Source organism: Chenopodium album, chromosome 1 (genome assembly GCF_948465745.1).
Source record: "Chenopodium album chromosome 1, dcCheAlbu1.1, whole genome shotgun sequence".
Classification (NCBI taxonomy): Eukaryota; Viridiplantae; Streptophyta; class Magnoliopsida; order Caryophyllales; family Amaranthaceae; genus Chenopodium; species Chenopodium album.
This window is the reverse complement of record NC_137834.1, coordinates 67,437,468-67,458,117: the sequence shown is the minus strand read 5'-3', so window position 1 is coordinate 67,458,117 and position 20,650 is coordinate 67,437,468. Positions and strand designations below refer to the sequence as shown.

Genomic DNA, 20,650 nt, shown 5'->3' with positions numbered 1-20,650 from the left:
CAATCTTCGATAATGTTCCCTGGATTGCGGAAGATTATCACAGCGAAAATTGGAGGCAGTTACGGGCGTAACAGTCTTCAGGCGATATCCCCTAGTTTGAGGAAGATCGTCAAACAAAGGAAAAGCTCTTTGTTCAGAGACGCATGGACATATCATTCAAAGCTCTTTGCTCAGAGACGCGTGGGCATATCATTCAAAGCTCTTTGTTCAGAGACGCGTGGACATATCACAAAAAGCTCCATTATTCAGAGACGAGTGAACATCAGCAGCGGCAAAGCAGCAAGATGGTATTCTGTAACTTGTGGAAGGTTGTCACAACAACAAATGCAGCAACAAATCGATTACCCTCTGAGATGTGTGCTCGACGGTGCAAGATACGTGTTTCTTAACTCTCTTATCTGTTTTAACTAATGCTAGTTTGCAGGTATCGACGTTACAAGAATGATTTAGGATTGCAGAAATATTCTGAATCATTCTCCGTCCCTATCGTTATTTTGACTTTTGTTTTCGAAACATAAGTTTCTCCAAACTCAGTCAAAGTGGGGGTTTTTGTAGACACCCAAATGTGTCTCCCCAAAACCAAACCCTGTGATGAATACTTTTCAGGTCATTTGATTATCAAACAAAGCGAAAGTGTGAAAATTCTAGTGATGAGGATGTTTTTATTAAAAAATCTCTTCTTTCTGTTTTTGAAAAAAAAAAATCTTTTCTTACCCTATTTATGTAAAACGTGCATTCTAGTTTATTTTGGTCCATGATATGGGTCCAATAATAGTGTAGTTAGATGGGGTTTGAAAAGACCTTTCCAACGATATATTATAAGCCCAATTCCGATGAATAATGAGAAAGTTATGGCCAAAATACTAAACTGAGCCTAAACTGGATTTTACCTACGACCCAATGAACATGTGGAGGGTCCAAAGGTTTAATCCTATTCCTAAACTAATTAAGATTAATTAGAAACTTCCATTAGTTTCTAAAAGATCTTGATTATCCTTTTTGAAAAGATAAATCGAAGAGTTTGAAATTGAATAAAACTTTTCTTTTTTTTTAAATCCTAATTCTATTCGAATTTAAAGATGTTTAAAGATAGTCATATATTATTTTTGTGCCACATAATTTTTATCCAAAACTTATATGGTTGGATAGATATTTAAATTATCTTTCCAATGATATATTATAATATTAATTTCGAGCTATAACGAAAAAGATATGAATGGAATATGAAACTCTATCCAAAACTGACTCCCTTCCACTATTTCGGCCTTATCTTTTTATTTACAAAATATTTTAATCTGATTCAAATTGTTTTGGAAATTAGACTTCAAGATCTTTACAACGACATATTATATGACTTATTTGGACTTTTGGATTAAAATATATGATAAAACAAAATCCGCAAAAACTGTCTTGCATCGCCAAACGACAGGTTCGTCGCCTGGCGACGAGTCCTATCGCCTGGCGACGAGCCCTGTCGTTGGCGACAGAGAGGTATTTTATTGATTTTCGAACTCTGATTTGTTTCTATCGATTCCGAACTATTTTCATATAAATAGTGTCCCTCGACCTCCGTTTTTCAATAACCAGAATTCCCTAATTCATTTCTCTTTCTCTAAGCTAAAGCTTATTCTCTCTCTCTTTCTAGCCTAGCCTTTTACAAACTCAATAGCACTAGACACACCTAGCCAAGCTCGGAGTTACCTTCGCCCTAGACATGAAAGTTTTGATATTTCTGAGGGTTTGGTCTCAAATCTTTCTTTCAATTATTTAATTTAATTGTTTTGTTTTATATTTTCCTTGAAGTTACAAACATGTGTATTTTGTTATTAAAAAGAGATACGAGGCATCCAAGTAAGTACTTTAATTTTTTTATTGATCTTATGATATAGAAATCATGCTTAGATTGTTATTTTGATTCCTAGTATCATGTTAGGATGTTTTATTGCTTCCTTGTATCATGTTTAAGGTAATGACTAAAATGTCTAATATTAAGTATGATTAAAAGAATGCTTCCTATATCTTTCCTAATATCATGTTAGTATCATGTTAGGGTTAAACCTTTGATCTTTATTGCTTAGTGTAGACACCCATTTGTGTCTCCCCAAAACCAAACCCGGTGATGAGTACCTTTCACGTCGAATCATAATCGAATGAAGTGAAAGTGTGGAAAGTTTAGTGTTGCGGATAGTTTTAATTTCTTTTCTCTTCTCTCTGTTTTTGAAAACTTATTTTAAGAAAACAGCCAATCCAGTTTAGTTGATCCATGATATGGGTCCAATAGTAGTGTAGTTGGATTGGGCTTGACAAGAGCTTTCCAACGATATATTATAAGCCAAATTCCGATAAATATTGAGGAAGTTATGGCCAATTTACTGAACTGGGCCCGTTTTGAGCCTTATATGCGGCCCAATGATCTAGGGGAGGGCCTAATATGATTTATCATTCCTAATTCAATTAGGAATGGTTTTAGTCTTCTAGATTCTTCTAGAAGGTTCTTTTCATTCCTAATTCAATTAGCATTGATAAATTGACTTTTGTTGACTTTTCAGAGTTTTAATTAAAATCAAAGAACATTTTTGAGGAAAAGATACGATTTTATCCTCCTGTACGGCAAAATTTATCTAATTTTAGAAAACGCGTCAAAAACAGGATTAGCGCCTAACGCCAGGTATTGGCGCCTGGCGCTGGCATTGGCGCCTGGCGCTAATGTTGGCGCCTAGCGCCAATTAGCCAGCGTTGGCGCCAGCTCTGTTTTAGGTGCGCCAGATGCTCTGTTTTGATATTTTATCTTTTTGGCTGATTTTTCTATAAATAACGTCTTAAAACTCCGTTTTCGATAACCAGTTTTCAATTATAATCATCTAAAACTCCGTTTTCATTCATCAATTCTCTCATTCTCTTTAATCATTCACCAATTCTCATCTACATTCACCTACAAGCAGTTTTCATTCATCAATTTTCTCATTCTCTTCTATAATCATTCATCATCTCTCTCTCTCTTTTTCTAAACTAGCTTTTCACATACAAAATTCCGCATTCATTAGATCTAGAAACACCTAGCCATATTCGAAGTTGCCTTCGCCCTAGACGTGAAAGGTTTTAATTTCTGAGGGTTTGGTCCCAAATCTCTCTTTCAATTATTTGATTTAATTGTTTGTTTACTATTTTCCTTGAAGTTATTACCGCGTGTATTTTGTTATTAGAAAGAGGTACGAGGCATCAAAGTAAGTGCTTTAATGTTTTTATTGATGTTATGATATAGAGTTCATGCCTAGATTATTATTTTGATATTCCTAGTATCATGTCTAGGGCAATTTTAATATTAAGTATGATTAAAAGTATGATGCTTCCTTGGTTCTTCCTAATATTTATGATTGTTAGTATCATGTTAGGGTTAAAGATTTGATTTTTATTGCTTAGTGACATGCTAGGGTTTGTTATTAATCTTGTTAGTATCATGCCTAGGATCTCGCTATTTTTATTATGTTTTAACATGATTTATGATTATAATTTTATTATTGCTATAATTATTATTGTTATGGTTAATATGATCGTTATTATGATGATTATTGTTTTGATGATTATAATTATTATTTTGATTATTTATTATGTTGCTTGATACATTATATATTTATTTTTATTGCTTGATCACACCTTTTATGCATGTTTAAAGGGAATTGGTACTTGTAATCATGCTTATATAAGATATTTAATAATCTTGTTTAGGGTTAATGTGATTATAATTTCAAGTGATCGTCAATAATAGATTTGTTTGTGCATTATGTTCAACCAACATAGATAAACAGGTTTAGGGTAATCCTATTGATTGCATGTTAGTCAGAAAGCGCACATGAATACGATCAGAATAAAGTAGAGGCCTATTATTAGGGCAGGTTCAATCTCTTTTAGGTTGGATTTGTACCTTCATCCCCGAACCCTTATTTGGTTCTAGACCTTATGGAGTTGACGATCTCTTGGATCGTTAAGGGGTGTAACCTTCACCCTGTGAACGGTTTACAAGTTCCTAAAACTTGTTGGCGACTCTTTTACTCTATCTTCTTTCCCTTTGGATGTCACCGTACTTTAGTGTATGATCACAGTGGGGTTCAAGCTAGGGGTAACACTTGAAATTTATTCCCCACACTTAGTGACATGCTAGGGTTTGTTATTAATCTTGTTAGTATCATGCCTAGGATCTTGTTAATATTATTATGCTTTAACATGATTATTTTAATTATGATTGTTATTTCAATTGTTATTATTATTGATGATTATTATGTTGCTTGATATATATTTATTGTTATTGCTTGATCACGCCTTTTATGCATGTTTAAAGGGAATTTGTACTGTTAATCACGCTTAATAAGATAATTAATAATCTTGTTTAGGTTAATATGATTATAGTTCAAGTGATCGCCAGTAATAGTTTTATTTGTGCATTAATATTCAACCAACATAGATTAAACAGGTTTAGGGTTAATCTAATGATTACATGTTAGTCAGAAAACGCACATGAATACGAGTAGAATAAAGTAAAGGCATATTATTAGGGCAGGTTCTTTCTCTTTTAGATTGGATTTGTACCTTCATCCCCGAACTTCCAGTTATGGTTCCAGACCTATTGGAGTTAACGATCTCTTGGATCGTTAAGGGGTGTAACCTTCACCCTATGAACGGTTTATAAGTTCCTAAAACTTGTTGGCGACTCTTTTGCTTTAGCTTCCTTCCCTTTAGACGCCACCATGCTTAAGTGTATGATCACAGTGGGGGTTCAAGTTTGGGGTAACGCTTGAAATATTCCCTACACTTATCAATTGCCAAATCCTCTGTTTCCATAACTGTCTCAATATTTTGGTTCCTCAAAATTGCAAATCTCAATCCTCCTTTATTAGCATCAGAATCCTTGTTTGGACTAATTGCCCCTTTTACTCCCTTTGGGTTGACTTTCCTTGACCTGCAAGAGCTTTGGGTTTTTGACCATCATCCAATAGCCATAGTCTTACTTCTCAACAGTAGGAGTTATCATATCAATAGAAGGGGTATGAGCATTTGGATTCATGAACTCTTCAGCCTCTTCCATAGGGCAATTGTCCCCTTGACGGCCAATATTTTCTCACTTAAAACAGATCATGCACAACCATTCGTATTGAATCTTCCAAATTCTGGTCCAAATTCTGCCCTTAAGCCAGAATTTAGACAGTAATGGCTTAGAAAGATCCAATTCAATACTCAGCCTGGTGAATTGGCCTCTTTGAGCCATAGAGATATTATAATCAATATGAATGAGAATGACTACCAATTTTCCACCTATCTTCTGTAGAAACTCCTAATCAGTGAGGAAACGCATAGGAGCATCATCAAGGATATAGTTAGGGATCCATTTGTGAATCGTGAGCTAGTTGTCATCCAACATCCATGGCCCTTGTTGTGTAAGCACATGATTATAATCATCAAAACTAGAGAATCTAGCAATAAAATATTCATGGCCAATATCGGTGAGGACCAGTCCTCCCTTAAGTTCCCATTTCCGTTTAAGGCGTTTCGTTAGACATATCCAATCTTGACAATGAGTGTGTGCTTCCAAGGCTGCCTTATTCTCTGTTTTTCATATCCAATCTTGACAATGAGTGTGTGCTTCCAAGGCTGCCTTATTCTCTGTTTTTCCTCTTTAGAGAGCAGAATGATAGGGCATTTCGGATCATCCTCCATGTTTTCCAGCGGCTCATCATCATCAGAGATATCGTCATCTTCATAAACTTGGACATGAGAGCCTTGAAAACCTCCATGGTTAACAGTGGCTACCATATCTCTAAAGGAAGGACTCTGGTTTGGCAATGGTGGAAATTGCACAGCCTCCTTTCCCTGCTCAGCAGTTGGATCATCAATTGGCTGTGTACCATCTTGATTAGCCTCATTATTGAATATGAAATGTGTAATCTTTCTTTTTGGTTTTTTGTTGGATCGAGAAATCAGATCCCTTTCTTCATGGGAGAGTTGTTTGCTACGAGGGTTTTCCATAAAGAGAATTTTTTGTATATTAGAACCTGGTACACATGATAGGGGAGTAACTGAATCAATCAATAATTGTCGAATGTTTAATATTTTGTTGTTTAAGGAGTGCTTCTCAAGAGTTTTCGGAGTTGCAACTCAGCATCTCCTTCAGAGCAATTGATCCAATGCTCCTTTCAATTAAAAAGTGTACTGCTTATTGAAATTAATCCAAAAACATCATCATCTATTAGGAAATACTAATCCAAGCATCCAAAGGAACTACAGATTGATGAAAATAAAATCCACAATGCAGAAGATAGGATTATCCACTAAGGCTGCATTTACATTGATCTGGTTACAAACACCAGCAGTTGGTCCTTAACAATCTACTTCTCTATACATTTGCTGCCAAACCAAATCACAATAGACTCGATTCAACTTAAAGCCTACCTCCATCACATTAAAAATTAAATGAAAGAAAATACATGAATAGATAAGAACAAAACAGACAAATAAAGGGAAAAAAAAAAAAAATTTAAAAGGGTTCATAATTTACTAATTGTAGTCTCACTGTATGATAGTTGTGGACACAAACAGAAGTCAACTGAAATGGGGAAACAAGATGAAACCCCACTACAAAATTGTGCAGAAAATTTCTCAAGTGTTTATATGTGTTTATCTTCGAGTTTAAAACAAAAAGAATCAGTTTAATCAGTTTGTTAATTGCTTAACTTTGGCACACATGGCCTCCAAATCGTACCGCCTGTGGGTAAATCCATCAAGCTGATACCCTTGGCGGTTAATTCACTCCTCAACTGGTCAGTTTTTGTAAAATCTTTGATTTTTCTAGCAGCAGCCCTTTCTTCTATTAGACGTGATACCTCATCTTCAGTTAGCTCGGCTCTAATCAATGCCTTCTCCTTCAACTGCAGCAAAACCTATTTGAAAAGCAATAATATTATTGACAGTATGTAGCAGGCTAAAAGGGAGGACTCTAAAGAAAATAAAAATAAAAATAAAAATAAAAAAACATAGTTACCTCGGAATACGGCAGAGCAGAAAGCAACCCCAGGACATCCAAAACCTTCGTGACTGCCTCCTCCAATTCTTTAAGAGACTGGACAGCCAACATTTTTTGTTGCTTCTGCTTCTTCTGGAATAAGGAAGATCAAAAGTTCACATCCATCAATCAAAGAAGTTATAAGAACCATAATTTGCATGAATATGAGTTGAAACTTGTTTTCCTTTTGAAAGGGAATTAAATGCAGGTATCACCCTCACTCACCTTAAGCCCGTTTATTTCATTGTTAATAGCCGTCAGTGCATGTTGAAGACTGCCCTTCAAAATTTCTGCCGTGTGCAAATCATCAGACATTTTGCATTCAAAATCTGTCTTCAAATTCTTAGCCTCAGAAGGTTTACTAGGTTGTTTGCTATTTGACTTAGGCTTGTCATTTGAGTTTCCACTATCAAAAGACAATATAGCATTCCTACAATCTAGCAACGTCTGAAGAATAAGAGCATAAGATCACAATCAACAAATTAGAACAAAGAATTCTAGACAAAACATAAACACAATCAATCAATCAATCAATTGACCTAATCAGAGCAATCCACTAAAAATGACCAAACAGATTTAGTATGAAAGAAACATCATTATTTAGAAAAGCAAATATTAGCAAACAAAAAACATAACTTCTTGCCAGAATTACTCAGATGTGCAAATTTACAACAGAAGAGAAACAGCATTGAATGGAGAGCATAAAATTTGGGTACCCAGATTTGGAAACCGGAACCTGAAACGGTTCAGGTTCTCAAAAATTTCCAAAACCAAGTACCCGAAACCTGGAACCAAAACCACATAAACATGCTACTTATCATAAATCAATCTAAGCCCATTACTGCAAGAGAAAAAAAAAAAAAAAAAAATCATAAAACAATCGAAGACCAAGTCATACAATAGCATTTTTCTAATAAATTGGCAGCAATGTATTCTAGTATATAAAATTCCATCAGAACTTGTACGGTTGTACCCGATGGTTCTGGATCCAGTTCTCATTTCCAAAACCTGTTGCAATAGGCAGCAAATCTGATTTCGTTTTTGAGGAACTGGTTAACCAGAATTGTACCTGATGGTTCTGGTTTAAGTTCTCATTTCCAAAACCTATTGCAACAGGCACCGAATCCATTCAATTATGAGTACCCGGTTAATCTAAACTTGTACCTGATAGTTTTGGACTTCCAACTCACATTCGCATATCCAAAACTATTGCAATAGGCACCGAATCCCATTTTGTTTTTGAATAGCCGGTTGCAGCACGTTCTGGTTTTAGTTTCGGAAATTTTGACAAGGCACCCTATGTTACTCACCCTTGAATAAACCTCCCCCAAACAAAATGCCACTGCTATCCCAAAAGAAGAGGAGAGAAAGCACATTTCCACATTACACAAGGTAATAAAAAAATCATTAATCCATCCCATAGTAGTCTTCCCATTTTTCCATTTCCATTGATGCTGAAAATTTTTCCCATTTCCTTATTTAGTACGAGTCAACTAAAAACAAAATCCCTCCACCCACCCACCTTAGTCACTTACTCAACATCTCTCTCTCCTCCATATTAAAAGAATAAACAACTTCCAATAACTTAGGGTTCGTTTGGCATTGCTGCGGTTTTCTGTTTTTTTGTTTTTTGGTTTTTTAATGTGATATATGTCTCATAATGAATCAAAAATTATTTAAACTTATTAAAAAATGATAATTTTGAAAAGAGTAGCTATATCAGTCAATTGGTATGCCGAAACTGTCTTGCATATCTATGCAAAATATAAAATAAAACAAACACTTGCATCAGAACTGAAATACAAGATAAATGAATATGAGGGAATTACAGGAAACAAAATCTTATTAAAAAATACTATAAGGCAATCTCAAAAGAAAACCTCGAACTTATAAATCAAATTGGAAAAATTCCATTCTAGTTGGGCAAGAGTGTGTAATGAATTTATCAAGAAACCCAATAGATAACTAACAGGGAGTCTGACTATGAGCTCAACTTTCTTGGCTACACCGTATATCCCACTATACGGTGCTGAAAGCAATTGGTGGGAAAGTTGGTTTGGTGTAAGAAATTCACTTTACCAGTTTCCCATGGCTGGTCTTAATCAATGGATAAGATTTGGAGAAACAAAAAAAAAGAAATTAATTAGAAAGATGATTCTTGCAGATTAATGTTACCAGCAATTTGAAGGGATCAGAGAGGGGAAAAGGCTACTACCGCAAATGTACCAATGCTCGAAATTTCTTTACAATCTCTTTCTGTACAAAGAAAAGCCCCTCGCAAAGTCGCAATTTCATTTTGTTACGACATATATGATAATAAAGCTAAATATTTTTTTTTTCGTTCCTTCCCTCCTTGCACAACCATCATACAAAATCAAACAATAACTCTTACGTCAAGGCTTACCAACTTAGGTTGCCATTATTATACCCTAAAATTACTATCCAAACTTACTAAACTTAACTGAGAAATGAGTGGAAACCAGATGGGCATAGCAGAACCATACATGTCCAATAACTCAATAAGACACCTACCTTTATTTAACATCCAGAGGATTTATGACTCATTCTCATGTGGTTCTAAAACTAATAATATACCATCTTTCTTTTCCGGCATAAGCTCAAACTATGATTTTATTCACATTATAAGGTTTTACTAAAAATGTATGAAAACTTCTTCCTACTTCATCATCTAAGATTTTCATTATTCTCTATCCCAGATATTGGCTTTCATAGCATCGAAATTACATGCATGATGTATGTGAAGAGTAAAAAAGGTAAACAAAATAAATAAATAATAATTTGTAAAAAAAGATATATATATATATATATATATATATATATATATATATATATATATATATATATATATTAAAAAATATATATATTTTTAAAAAAAAAAAAAACTTTTTCCCGCAATACAACATACACTTAGACACCATAGAAAATTCACACCATGACTACATAGCATAAATTCGTAAATCTAAAAACAGAAAGAAAAAATCCTAATGCACTAGGATATAGCAAGCAAAATCAGAGTACAGCAAGAGCAAACTAAGAATATCAAGAACTATAAACACAGAATACTTGCCTGATAAACAAAGAAGACTGCATCGGATGCAATATCTATTTGTGACAATGAATAATTGACAGGAGAATTGTAGTTCATGCTCAGCAAGAAGTACCTCAAAGCCAAGGGGTGGTATTGTTTGGTAACCTAGATTTGAGAAAAAAGAAATATTTTAAGAGTAATAACATGTCAACCAAACATGCAAACACCTCAATCAACAGCTTAAAATGTAGCATCACTCATTCACTCATCATACCTCACGAATAGTAAAGAAGTTTCCAGTTGACTTTGACATCTTCTCTTCATTAATAGTCACAAACCCATTATGCAACCAGTAAGCAATGTCAGTCTCTTCACATGCAGCGCAACTCTGGGCCAGCTCATTTTCATGATGTGGAAATATCAAATCCATTCCACCACCGTGAATATCAAAAGAGAAAGTCAGGTAATGAGCACTCATTGCACTGCATTCTATGTGCCATCCTGGCCTTCCTGGACCCCAAGGACTGTCCCAACTTGGCTCACCAGGTTTAGCAGCCTGCAAATTTGATAGATGTCACAACAAGGAAACAACAGCATAACATTAATGAATGTGTTGGTAAAAAATGCCTCTTGTTTCCTGTACCTTCCATAAAGCAAAATCAGCAGGATGACGCTTTCTAGAATCTACAGCAACCCTTTCCCCTGCTCTATTGTCCTCAAGCTTCCGCCTAGATAATTTCCCATAATTTGGGAACTTATCAGCAGCAAAATAAACATCTCCATCAAGAGGATACGCATAGCCTTTTTCAATTATCTGCAATGAACAACCACCCCAAAAAAAAAAAAAAAAAAAAAAAAAAAAAAAAAAAAGGAAGATTAACAAACAATGATGATCTTGCAGAAGTCATAGGCATACAATAAAAGAAAATGCTAATGCTCAGCCATGTCTGGTTTCTAAAGTGGAAAATTTCATGGTATGAGGATTCATTGAGGACCTTTCCATGCAAGCCATTCTTAACACACGTTTAGGACAATTTGAGTGCATGATTGAAATAAAGCTACTTGGTGGTTTATTATTTGAGTAGTTTTTTCTGTTTAAGGACAACTGGTCCTCCAACTTTTGTATCTCGTCTTGCTATTACCATGTAAATCCTCTCTTGTCAAAAGATAGATTTGTTTGTTCCATCTTATTTGACTTATTCAGACAAAAGAAGTTCAAAAAAAAAAAGACAATTTTAGACAATATACGCAGTAAGGGGTTTTTTTTTGGCAAACAAAACAAGTTCAGATAATTTCTCACAAGTTCAATAAAATAATTTCAGATAACATAAGTTAAACCAAACAGATCAAAAATCCTCCAAGCTCCATTCTTCTTTTGACTCACACTAATAATTTAACTACTGAATTCAGAGGGTGCTAGGATAACAGGAGCGTGCAGATACAGATTCATATTATATAAAAATAAAATGAAGAGGAAGGCACCAGTGAACAACATAGACGATTGTTTACATGAGTGACTTACAATCCATGTCTGACCAGATATCCAATACACATTATTGAACACAAATGTGAAACTTCTCCATAAACTTTCATTTTAAGGACAAAGCCTTTATAATTGAATTTACTAGACAATAGATAAAACACACAAAACCATAATTCTCACCTTAGCTATCATGTCTCTAATCTGATCCATGTGATCAGAAACACGTGGCTGATGAGTAGGAAGCAGGCACTGTAGATCATCCATATCCTTAAGGAACTCTTCACAAAAATGATTGCTTAACTTTAAAGGGTCACTCAGTGGATCTTCTGGATCTTTCTCCTTACGCTCATTTGCTCTACGTATAATCTGAAAAGTTTCAGACAAGAGAATTAATAACGCATTGGTCAAAACCTGGAACTGAAAAGAATCAAGAAAGAATATTGAAAGCAAATGATAAACATAAAGGTAATAATGAAAAGCATCAACTTATGAACTTTATTATATATCTTAGAAGAGGTCAATGTGCCACAGCTCATAATGAATTAACAAGCCATCTCAGTTCATAGAGTATATGCGTTTAAATTACCAGAGCAAAGCAGGCCCTTCACACCAATACAAAAGACAAGTTTTGTTATCTTGGAGACATGTGCATATCATAAACTTTGCCATAAAACCTCAAAAAATATATTGCAATGATGTATCTATAGTTTTAAATATCCTTCGTTGAGGCCATTCTCATTGGTTATCATTCCATATTAGTGTAAATAAAAAACCAACCACGTGAAATGAGTATCTATCCCTACGACCTTAACCCATTTCAAAAACATATTCACAATAAGCCAATACCAAATGCCTGCTAAGCCAGATTGCCATTTTTGCCTTGCTGCTAACAACATATGGAAAGCCTTCAAATCATACAGAAACAACTCACATGGACTTAATATTTTAATTTATAGTAGCCAAAACCATTTGAACTGCTATCCCCATATTGATAGCAGTTCTGTCAGATATAAATTAAAACATTATTTCAAGCAACCAATTCCATATGAGCAATACAGAAATGGAGGATCCAGCACAGCCAATCATATAAGGCAAGCAAAGAGAAATTTCAATTCAAACAACAAAGTCCACACCTGAACACCCCCAACCCACATGCCACATCCATCCTAAAAAAAAATATGACTAAAATATTTTATTAATAAATTCAACTTTCCCTCGCAAAATTCAAATCAAACCATGGAAGAGCCAACGTCACTGACGACTTGACATACAGAACGCAAAGCCAAGGTACTCTATCATTGAAGTAGCCAACAATTCCTGCTTATAAAAACAATGGTCATCAGCCAGGGAACAAGCAATAGTGCTCTGCTGGCAATGGCAACAGGATACCAGTGGCTGAGCGGCATGCAAAGGACAATGCAAGACATGCTCCAGAAAGGTGACAGTGAACTTGCTTTTATCTTTGCAAAATATTAGCCTTTAGCTTTTAGCCAAGTTCATGGCCTGCTTTCAAGCTTATGGTACAGAAATCCCCAAGTCTGTCCCACACAATTCCAATTTACTCAGCATAATTAACCAATTCAAAGACCTTCATCACAATCTTAGCAGATCCCCAAATATTCACAGACAGCTGTTAGGTATTTCCCAAAATTTAAACAGCTAATCCTCTGGTTCAGTAGTTTCTACCATCAAGTGTTGTCTTTTGCAAATTTCAGCCAGTTTGTGATGAAGGTCTAGGATCATGGCAATTGGCAAAGAATGAAGCAAAGCTAGAATGTTGTAAATACTCACACATGGAGCAGACTAACAGCTCCAGGCACTCTCTTCGTCACAATCAAGAGCAATCCAACTCCAAAAGATAAACTCAAAAGTGCAATAAGTCCCTTCGAAAATAATTAACTTTACCTCCTCCTCTATCCATTTCTACTATAAAATTCCAAAAATAAAGCAACTTTGCCACTCCATAAGAGTTCTGTGATCTTAGAAGTAACAACAAGAGCAAGAAACATTGAATCAATACAGTGCATGAAACCAGAACCAGGAATTCACGTTGAAAAAATCAAATAATTAAACTGTGCATCATTCTTAGTGTGATTCTATTTGAGGTATGTTTACATTTTTATCATCTATCACAGCCTTAGTTTTAATGCAAGATCAGAAGTATATGGACATCTTATCTTACAGCCTTGTGCACCAATTTCTAACTTATCCTAGAGGTAATCGGGTTCAAATTGTTTTTCTTTTAAATACACACACACATCCCCCAACCCCCCCCCCCAACCCCACCACACACAACGCACTCACAAAAAGAAGTATATGGACATCTTATCTTACAGCCTTGTGCACCAATTTCTAACTTATCCTAGAGGTGATCGGGTTAAAATTGTTTTTCTTTTAAATACACACACACATCCCCACCCCCCACCCCCCCCCCCACCCCCACCACACACACACACACACACACTCACAAAAAGAAGTAATAAGTTGAATTGACCTGTGAATCCACCTGACATCAATAGACCCAAAAACAATTCAAGGAACCCATTTAGCATGTCTCAGTGGCTCTTTCTAAGGCATAATAAGAGTCACAGTTGCACCTCACTTATGTTAACCTTTATAATTAAGGCCTTGTGGCCCTTTTCTATACACCCAAGAATAATGGAAACGAGAACATAAAATTGTAATTGCCTCCAACACTTTATCTTACGTAGAATAATACAAGAGACTTAAGATGATTCATTAGTGCATTTTAGACCACATAACATCAAATTCATCCAAGTATGTGCCAATGTAAAAGTCTCAATGTAAAGTCCATATTTGTTGACAAAGCTATAGCAAAATTTTTCCAAAAAATTAAAAATCTAGCAATTTCTGACCTTGTCATCAACATCAGTGAAATTTCGAACATATGTAACCTCATAGTCCAATTCCTTCAAGTATCTGCATGAACATATCGAAACCTATCATATCAAAATTCAGCATAATAGCATGTTTTCAAGATAGTAACAAAATAAATATCCCACCACCGACAAAAGTAGAAAGAAGCCAAAAACAAAGGAATTTACAATTTTCTAGAATCAATCGCATTAAAGCATATTCACCAATTTGGTCATTCATTTAAAATCCCACTCCTGCATCGTATATTGTAAGATTATGAAAATCCAAGAGAACGATACCCAAAATACCGACACAACTATTCATTTCATCTAATGGAGTAATGGTTAATAACCAAGATCTAACGCGGTGATTGACTGGTTTAAGTTTTGAAGGAAAGAATTCCAATTTGGTTCATTCAAGCTTTAAATTATATTGTTGATCAAGTTTCATTTTTCTCAGTTAATTTTTAAAAATACTGTTAATTTAGTTTTAGAATGACAATGTACATCAAATTCCATCTCTCAAAAAACTCCACTTATGATCCAAACATTATAACCAAATAAAAATTCCAGAATTCAAAATACTGCTTCAAAAAAATGGAATTTAGAATTGAATTTCGGGGTTATCAAATCCAAAATTGAAATTCCAAACACTACCATAAGGAAATCAATAAACTAAGAAAAAGGTTGACTTTCGAATAAATCCAAATTCTCAATAAAATAGTACACTGACAAACAAAATTCCCCAATTCATTAACCCTAATTCCGATTGACATCAAATCAGAAAAGGCAGAAAATCGAAAAGAACATTAAATCGAGAAATTCGAATGAGATTATACCGGTAAAGGACATCGAAAGCAACATAAGCCCGAGCATGACCAATGTGGCTGAAATCATACGCAGTAACACCACAAACATACATGGAAACCTTGTTGGGAACCTTGGTTTTGAAAACTTCCTTTTGCTTAGTCATGGAGTTGTAAAGCATGAAGGTAGGACGATTGCTTGACTTCACATCTTCTTCCGCCATTGTTGCGGTATTCAGAGCTCAAAACCCTAACTTAACTTACTTAACTTCTGTTGGTATCTCTCTTTGTAAGTAAATAAAATAACGACAATTTAGTACGGAGTACTTAATTTATAATTTAAAACAAATTAACGCAATTAAAATCTTATACATAAATAAAATATTAAAAAAGATTTAATATATCCTTCCACAATATATAGTAATACCATAAATAAAAAAATAAATAAAATAAAATAAAAAATAAATAAAAATCAAATTCTTAATGTAATTTGGAACATATATAGTGTTATGTACTACGGAGTACTTTACCACTAATAATAACAAGGAATTTTTTTTGTAAAAATTTGTGTCTTTGATTATGTATGAAAAATTTGTCAAGAAAGATATGTAAAAATATTTTAAGCCCGTTGATTATTTTAAAAAAAAAAATATTACATGAGTGAGAATGAATAATACGGGTTAAATACATGTTAGAATAATCTTTTGATTTACAGGTTAAGTACATACATGTTCTAAAATATCTATTTTGCTATTAATAAAATCTTTCATATGAATTGGAAAAACTAGTGGTATGGGACCTAAACTACTAAATCAGACAATCAGTAATTCACACCTTTAGATTTTTTTCTTTTTTTTTAACCATTCACACACGACGCACCTTTGGATTGTTGATTTAAGCTAAAATTCAATAAATCTCTATTCAAAAAAATAGATAATTAAATAAATCTGGTATAAGATAAGCTTACATTAATATTATTATAACACGGTTAATTTGAAGATAACTTTAATAATTTTTATGGTAACTTTAATCCCTTTAAGGGTTACTGTTAATTAATATTAAGTTTGATTATATTTAATGTGTAATTTGTAATGGATACATGATATGAAAACTTATAATTAATCTAATATATTATAAACTGTTTTTTTAAAGGTGAAATGTATATTAGGAAAATAATAACTTTGTACGATTTTAAGGGTACTTTAAATATTTTAAGGATAACTTTAATCCGTCTTACAATAAGTTAATAAAACTCCGTCTTAATTAATTAAGAATATTATAAAGTGTTTTTTAGAGGTGAAATGTATATTAGGAAAATAATAACTTTGTACGATATTAAGGTTACTTTAAATATCTTAAGGATAACTTTAATACGTCTTACAATAAGGGTCTGTTCATATTTACTTAATTTCACTTTAGTTCAGTTCAGCTTCAATCAGTTCAGTTCAGTTCAGCTTCTAATTTCCCTCTCTCATAAAATATTCATTTCAGCTCAGTTCAGTTCAGTTCAGCTCCAATCAGTTCAATTCAGTTCAGTTCAGTTCAGCTCAGTAAATGTGAACAGGCCCTAAGTTAATAAAACTCCGTCTTAATTAATTAAGAATATGTGTCTAAAATCACTAGTAGAAAAAACGTAATGGCAAGCAGTTCAAACCCCCTAATGGGAAGCGGTTTTGAACCGATTGCCAATTGTAGTGAAAGGGCAGCGGTTTTAGCGCCAAATCGCTATCCATTAGGGGTATTAAAAATTAAAAAAAAAAAAAATGGTTTTTTCACTTAAATTGATGCATAATCAAAACATATGTAAAAACATTAATATTTTTATTAATTAATTGTTGTAATATTACAATTTATGATTTTCAACAAAAAAAACTAACAAAAAAATTGATAGTAAAAAAAAAATTGTTAATCACCACCAGCCGCCAGCCACCATCCCACACCACCAGCCACCACCCCACACAACCAGCACCACAGACCCCTACCCACTCACCCACCACGACCCCCCCCCCCCAAACCACGACCCCCACCCATCAAAACCAGATCCCCCACCCACCAAAACCCTTACCGAAACCACGACCCCCACCCACCAAAACCAGATCCCCACCCACTAAAACCAGACCCCCCACCCAAACCACGACCCCCACCCACCACGACCCCCTCCCCCAAAAAAAAAATCAAATTAAAATCAAAATTAAAACTAAAATCGAAATAAAAAAAAATAGAAAAAATAAAACAAAACCATCTAACCCACCACGACCATCTAACCCACCGATTTTGGCTTGAAATTATGGTTTTAAAGGTCAAATTCGACCATGAAAACTCTAGATCCAGAGTTTTCATAGTCGAATATGACCTAAAAAACTTGAACACCCACACGCATGCACGAATTTGCTCGAAATTGTACTCGAAATTATCCTCGAAATCTGCTCGAAATTTTACTTGGGGTTTTGGTCGATTTTGCTTGAAAGTATCCGGTTTTGGTTCAAATTTGTGGAGATGAGAAAGAACAAAGAGAAAGAAGAGAGGAGCGAAGGACAACAGAGAAGAGAGAAGGAGATCGAAGACGAAAAAGGAAGAGAAGATGAGAAAGAGGGAGAACGGGGGATATGGAAGAGGAGAAAGAGAGAGAGAGAGCAAATAAAATGAAAGAAAGAGGAGAGAGAATCGGGAAATGAAGGGAGGGGTGGGTGGCTACAACCTAAGTACGATTAGTTTAGGGTTTTTTTTTAAAAAAATGGCAAGCGGTTTGGGGTTGAACCGCTTTCCAATAATTAGCAAGCGGTTCAACCCTAAACTGCTTGTTATTATATATATTGTCAAGTGGTTCGCGCCAAAACCGTTTGCCATTTAATATTAAAGGTTTTTTTAAAAAAATTGGGTAAATGGCAAGCGGTTTTTAAAATCGCTTGCCATTTGGGGCTTCCCATTACGTTTTTTCTACTAGTCAATTACACTAAACTAGGTTAGTTCTCGTGCCATGCCACGGTAATTTATAATAACCATTATTAAACTAAGGCCCCGTTCACTTCACCTTATTTTTGCTGAATTGAAATTATTTTACTTAAATAGAATTTTATTTGCTGAATTGGATTATTTTACTGATTTTTTTTTAATTATATTTCTTCTTCAAAATTACTGATTTTTACTAAACTGAACTTAATTTTATTAAACTGAAATTATTTTTATTATATTGAACTTATTTATACTGGACTGAACTTATTTTTACTGAATTAAAATTATCTTTACTTATATTTTTTTTTTAAGGAGAAGTGAATAGAGTTTAACATTATAATTAGTTTTTTATTAGAGAAAAAAAAATCTCAAACTATAGTTAACAAATTTTGATCAAATAATAAAGGACTACAAAAGATATTTTAAATAAAGCTAATATAGAAAATGATCAATATTATGTTAAGAATGTTTATTTATAGCTATATAAATATTTACGTTAAAATAAGTCAAACTTTTTATTTTAAGTAATTGTATGGTATAAGGTTAGAGAATTAATTTTGTATAAGATTTGTTATTTTAAAAGAAATTTATTCAAAAAAATAATAATAATAAAATAAGGACACACCAGGAGATGATATGTGTCATTGTTAGTGTGTCTTTTAGTATATATGTAGTTAATAGTTATTATTATTGATTATTGATATATTGGTTATGTAAAATGTAAAAAGATATACCTATATATAAATTCTTATGTGTGGTTGGCCACACCGTGTGACCAACATCATGGGGGTTCACCTTTGTTAGTGTTATACGGGCTAATCAGTCCGTGCTATAGGTTTACTCGATCAGTGTTTGGCTTACTGATCAATCAGTGTTATAGGGGGTTTCTTAGTTCTTTTACAAGTGATTGTCTGATGTGGTCATCCGTACACAAAACGTGCTACTAATATTGTATTCTATCTCATCCTTGTCATAGAAAGTTGCATTTTTTTTTTTGTTTGAAATGAGGTCAAAAAATTGTAGAGCCTTAAATATTACACGATCCTGTTAGCCTTTTTTTTTTAAGTAACGACTAACTCATACACGAACTCGTGACTTCCTCCGTTTCAAAATTAAAAATTTGCAATACTTTGATAAAGAATTGTGAGAGCTTTAAGATTAGTTAAAAAAAAAATTAAACCTCTAATACCATTAGCTGTTTTATTAATTTGGTTTTAATTTTTGTACGAACACATAAAAATTAGAGCTTGTCCTAATGGAGCTTCGTTATGCATAGAGAAATGTAGTGTAATCCCCCATATTTTTTTAAATATATTATAAATGAAATTATATTTTATTTATAATATTTATTTGTATTTTTCCGGAATTTAATTTCAAAAGTTTCAAGTTTTAATTTTGGGTCGAAAATTATTTTGGTACAAATTTTTATACATACCTTCATTCTATATTTATGTCCAAACAATCAAAGCCAATCTCACTTTACATACTTGATTGACCCATTAATTTTATAAGGCTCAATCTTACAACTTGCCCTACACCACTTTCTCTCCTATAAATACCCCATACATCCCCAAAAATTTTCCTACACAAAAGGTTAGTATTATGTACTTACTCCTTTATTTTATTTTTCTTTTCTTTTATTTTTTTTCTTTTTCTTTCCTTTTCCTTTTTTTTTCCTTTCTTTTTTCCCCTTATTCCTCCTTCCTACGTGAGCCATGCTCATTATTCCTCCTTCCTACGTGAGCCATGCTCACTACTCCCCCCTGCTGCCGCCACCTACTGGCTGCTGCCGCCGCCCGCCGGTGGCGACCCAACAAGCGGCCCACCGTGGCCCACTCCCCTTTCCTCCTCCTTTGTTTTATTTTTTTTAATTTTGCTTAGAATTGATTTAATTGTTTTGGGTTTTGATTTTATTGTTTGAAATTAGTTTTATTAGTATGAAAAATTATATTTTGGGTGTTTAAATTGATATTTTCAGATTATTGATGTTGGTATAATTTTTCAGATTTTATAATTTATAAACCTAGGGTTTTAATTTAATCAAATTGGGATTTTAGGGTTCTAATGAGCAATTAATTTGGGGCTTTTGTTCCTATTGTATTTATAATGATTAATTAACCATAAAAACATATTTTTAATGGAGTTTTAAGGACTTTTAATCTAAATTATATTGCTGGAAATTTGGTTAAGTATTAATTTATTGTTGTTGCTTGTTTTCTAGGAAGTGATTATTTCTTAGGAGACTTTTAAGTGATTAAAAGTGGCACAAAGGATTGTTTATACGAGGTACGTAATGTCTACTTCGTTGTAAGTAGTATCATGTTTAGGTATCAAAGAAAAGAACTTAGTTTTATGATTAGAGAACACTTGGATGGAAATTGTTTGGTTATACATTTGATTTATGCATGTGTTTATATTTATGAGACATGTTTT

The 20,650-nt window shown here is 33.7% G+C and overlaps 1 protein-coding gene across 1 annotated transcript; it reads right to left on the bottom strand.

The window, feature by feature from the left end:
* Window positions 1–6,281: 6,281 nt before the first annotated feature.
* Window positions 6,282–15,549, bottom strand: LOC145598577 (cysteine--tRNA ligase 2, cytoplasmic-like). Its single transcript, XM_081654982.1, has 9 exons — window positions 15,299–15,549; window positions 14,460–14,523; window positions 11,764–11,949; window positions 10,744–10,914; window positions 10,375–10,656; window positions 10,140–10,265; window positions 7,277–7,498; window positions 7,031–7,144; window positions 6,282–6,929 (listed from the first exon to the last, which is right to left on the bottom strand). The coding sequence occupies exons 1-9, from the start codon at window positions 15,487–15,489 to the stop codon at window positions 6,711–6,713; spliced, it is 1,575 nt and encodes a 524-aa protein (XP_081511108.1). The 5' UTR covers window positions 15,490–15,549; the 3' UTR covers window positions 6,282–6,710.
* Between the last annotated feature and the right edge of the window lie 5,101 nt (window positions 15,550–20,650).

Coding starts and splice junctions, on each gene's coding strand:
- LOC145598577 (XM_081654982.1), bottom strand. CDS start 15,489: ATGGCGGAAGAAGATGTGAAGTCAAGCAATCGTCCTACCTTCATGCTT. Junction 10,915..11,763: donor TTAGAGACATGATAGCTAAG/GTGAGAATTATG, acceptor TGTTCATTGCAG/ATAATTGAAAAAGGCTATGC. Junction 10,266..10,374: donor ACTTCTTTACTATTCGTGAG/GTATGATGAGTG, acceptor TCTCAAATCTAG/GTTACCAAACAATACCACCC.